The sequence below is a fragment of the Cryptotermes secundus genome, unplaced genomic scaffold (assembly GCF_002891405.2).
Source record: "Cryptotermes secundus unplaced genomic scaffold, Csec_1.0 C38787272, whole genome shotgun sequence".
In the NCBI taxonomy this organism is placed as follows: Eukaryota; Metazoa; Arthropoda; class Insecta; order Blattodea; family Kalotermitidae; genus Cryptotermes; species Cryptotermes secundus.
Window position 1 is genome coordinate 1 of NW_019772093.1, and position 3,064 is coordinate 3,064.

A 3,064-nucleotide genomic window follows, 5' to 3' on the forward strand; every position below is an offset into this window, starting at 1 on the left:
ATGAGTACCAGGAATTAATTAATTTTCCTGGGGAGTAAAGCGTGGTCGGCACGTAGGGCTGACATCCTTACCGCCATCTTTGAGCCAATTGTATAGACAATGTGGGGCCATCAACGTCTCACAACCCTATGGGCCTTCACGGCATGGTACGGGGATAGCTTTACTCATTTTTTTTTCTCTGAAGGCAAAGTGCACCATGCAATGTAAATACATACCTGAATAGTACTATCTTCTGGGATATAATGCTGTGTAGTCCGTTGAAAGCATGTGGCAAGTAAGCTCTGCTCACCGCCTGCTTTCATGCTGGCTTCTTGCTCAGCTTATTCATGAAGATGGAGGCAATAAGTTTCTCTGAAACAGTGGTTGACTTTTAACAGCCTACATTGCTTTATATCCCAGAAGGTAGCATTCTTCACAGCCACTGCTGTGAGACCTTCACATCCTATGTAGATACATACCTGTCCCACAAATATTTTAGACTGTTAAGTGGAACTTTAAACCGAATTCTGTTCCGTACAGAGAGCTGTGGGAACGAGAACATGAGCTCAGCTTGAGACATTCCTTTGCGTGTGTCCTTCTCGTCTGCCTGTAATGCGCAGAACCACATCAGATCTTCCTGTGATAACTGATAAGAATTGACAGAGCAGTCAAAGAATTTCTGAAGAAGGAAATGCACTGATTTGGCAGCTCGCACTGTTCCACTGCACAGCAGCACTGGCAAGTGAATTGTGAACTGTTCTTCTAACCCTTTGGACGCACCTCTGCACACCATGAACCCAATGTAATATTTGCTTCGTAAATCTTCGCCGTTTTTCCTCTTCGTAACATTTACCAATATCTGAAATCAGTGAGAATACAGAAAGAAAAAACTACCAACTGTTGTGTTTTTATCACAGGCTTCAATATTAAACCTTTTGATGCTGCTCTCAGGAAACCAAATAAAAAGTGTTGCGGAAACATAACAGTACATTTTGTCCTTAAATTTCTCAGTCTGAATGGTCAAGATTCATCAGTGCTGGGGTTAAGAGTGGTGGAGCTATACTTCCACCCCCCATAGGTCTTCATGGCAGGGATAATTTTGCCTTCTTACCTTCATTATTCCATAATTAAGAGAAACATTTTTAATTTAAATGAAATATACTTTTTAAAGACAACATATACTATATTGTAATGGTATGAATTGGACATGTACAAGCTTGAATATCCAAGATCAAACCAGGAAAAAGAATCTCGACTGAAACATTGATTTTCCATTCTTGAATATGAAGAAACTTCAAATACCTGTCTATGTACAGCAGCAAGCAAACTAGCAAACTCATATGAATCATAAATTCTGGCAATGCTAGCGTGAATCAACTTGTCAACAAAATCTGCCTCGTATTTGACAACTAGTGAAAAAGGACCTGGCTCTAGAATTCAACTTTTTTGAAACACAATGATTTGTGAAAATTTGTGACCGAAAGGGTAACATGATAAGAAGTACACTTCAGTGCATTATGAGAAAAGTAAAGCTACCCCAGTAACAGGCTGTGGAGGCCCGTAGGGTTGTGACACATCGAGGCTTCCACATTTTCTAGACAGTCAGCTCACAGAGGCGGTGAGGTTATGAAGAAAGTGAGTACTTGTATAATTTGTGGTTACAATGGGTGGAGGGGGGTGGAGAGAGGAATAAAGACTAGTAGAGAAAATTCTAGTTATCTCAGTTCCCAGAATGTTTCCAACTTCTCATCTCAATCTGAAAAAATAATTTTTGTGCACATCTGTATAAATGCCAGATTCAACATAATGGCTCAAATTCCAGATGGATAGTGGCATAAATGTTTAGTGGTTCAAAACGATTTGCTTGATGGTACCATTATCTGACAGGCCGATACAAGACAATGTTTAGAGATTATTTTGCTAATTTCATAATAAGAAGAAAATTTTACTTACATAAATTGAAGTTCTGCCATAAATGTAGTTAAATGCTGGCATAACTTAGTGTCAAACCTGAAAATTTAGTCTAATGTACTACGAACCTTTATGGCCTCACTGTCGTTCTGTGTCAGAGTGAGTCCTTCTGCCACAGAGAAATTTACTTCATAATGCGCATCCAGCGTAGAATCTGTCAGCAAGGTAGTGAGACCTTCTCGCATTCGCTGACCATATTGCTTCATTCGTACTGTTGTATACTCAAAATTGTGCAACGGTGATACTCTGAAAACCTTCCATGTTTTGCCAGTAAGATCTATAGAGAAGAATAAATGACATTATTATATGTCATAGGGCATTAACTGAATTAGATCTGCAACTTCTTCATTGGACTTATATATTAACCAGAGGCAGCCTAGTAGTGTATCGAAAGGGACAAGTTTTGGAATGGTCAGGTTAAACAGTGGATGGGGGATTATTCTCCAGGTTAAACAGCTGGGTACGAGATCTAAAAGGGGTACTATGCTACAACCTGGAAGGTTGCAGGTTTGAGTCCCAATGAAGTGGATTATTTTTCAATTGACCTAATCCTTCCAGCTGAACTATGGCCCTAGGCTCGACTCAGCGTCTAACAGAAATGAGTACCAGGAGTCTTCCTAGGGGTGAAGGACAGTCAGCACATAAGGCTGGCAACCTTACCCCCATCTATGAGCCAATTGCCTACATAATGTGGGACCCTCAATGTTTCACAATCCTATGGGACTCCATGGCCTGTTGCAGGGATAGCTTTACCTTACAATATCTAAAGCAAGAGAGACAAGTGTTCCCTCCTGCTGCCTAACTGTGGCAACAGGGAGGTTCTGCATCAACTGAGATGCATGTGTACAGCACCCCAGTGACTTATGATCATTCTGCACATATTTCTGTGCATCCTGTTACATGTTTATATATATTAGATATCATATGCTTTGCCCTGGTGCAGAACGTGAAACTTGAACAGTCCCCACTTCTCTCAACCCTCCAGCACCGTAGCAGCCAGTGCTGTTAACTGCTAACACATGGGAAGTAATCCCTACACTGCTTTGTGCCATTGCTAACTCCAGACAAACTCAAAGGGAGTTGAGTTCCACACACAGCAAACCTTCACTAACGC

At 40.9% G+C, this 3,064-nt stretch overlaps 1 protein-coding gene across 1 annotated transcript; it reads right to left on the reverse strand.

The window, feature by feature from the left end:
• Positions 1–297: 297 nt before the first annotated feature.
• On the reverse strand, positions 298–2,223 carry LOC111875194 (centromere protein L). The gene is made up of 2 exons (XM_023871257.2): positions 2,019–2,223; positions 298–838 (listed from the first exon to the last, which is right to left on the reverse strand). The coding sequence occupies exons 1-2, from the start codon at positions 2,154–2,156 to the stop codon at positions 443–445; spliced, it is 534 nt and encodes a 177-aa protein (XP_023727025.2). The 5' UTR covers positions 2,157–2,223; the 3' UTR covers positions 298–442.
• Positions 2,224–3,064: the final 841 nt, after the last annotated feature.

What these genes read in the sequence shown, in the direction of transcription:
- LOC111875194 (XM_023871257.2), bottom strand. Translation starts at nt 2,156, where the DNA reads ATGAAGCAATATGGTCAGCGAATGCGAGAAGGTCTCACTACCTTGCTG. An exon ending in ACGACAGTGAGGCCATAAAG is followed by an intron (nt 839 to 2,018) that starts GTTCGTAGTACA and finishes CACTGATTTCAG; the next exon opens with ATATTGGTAAATGTTACGAA.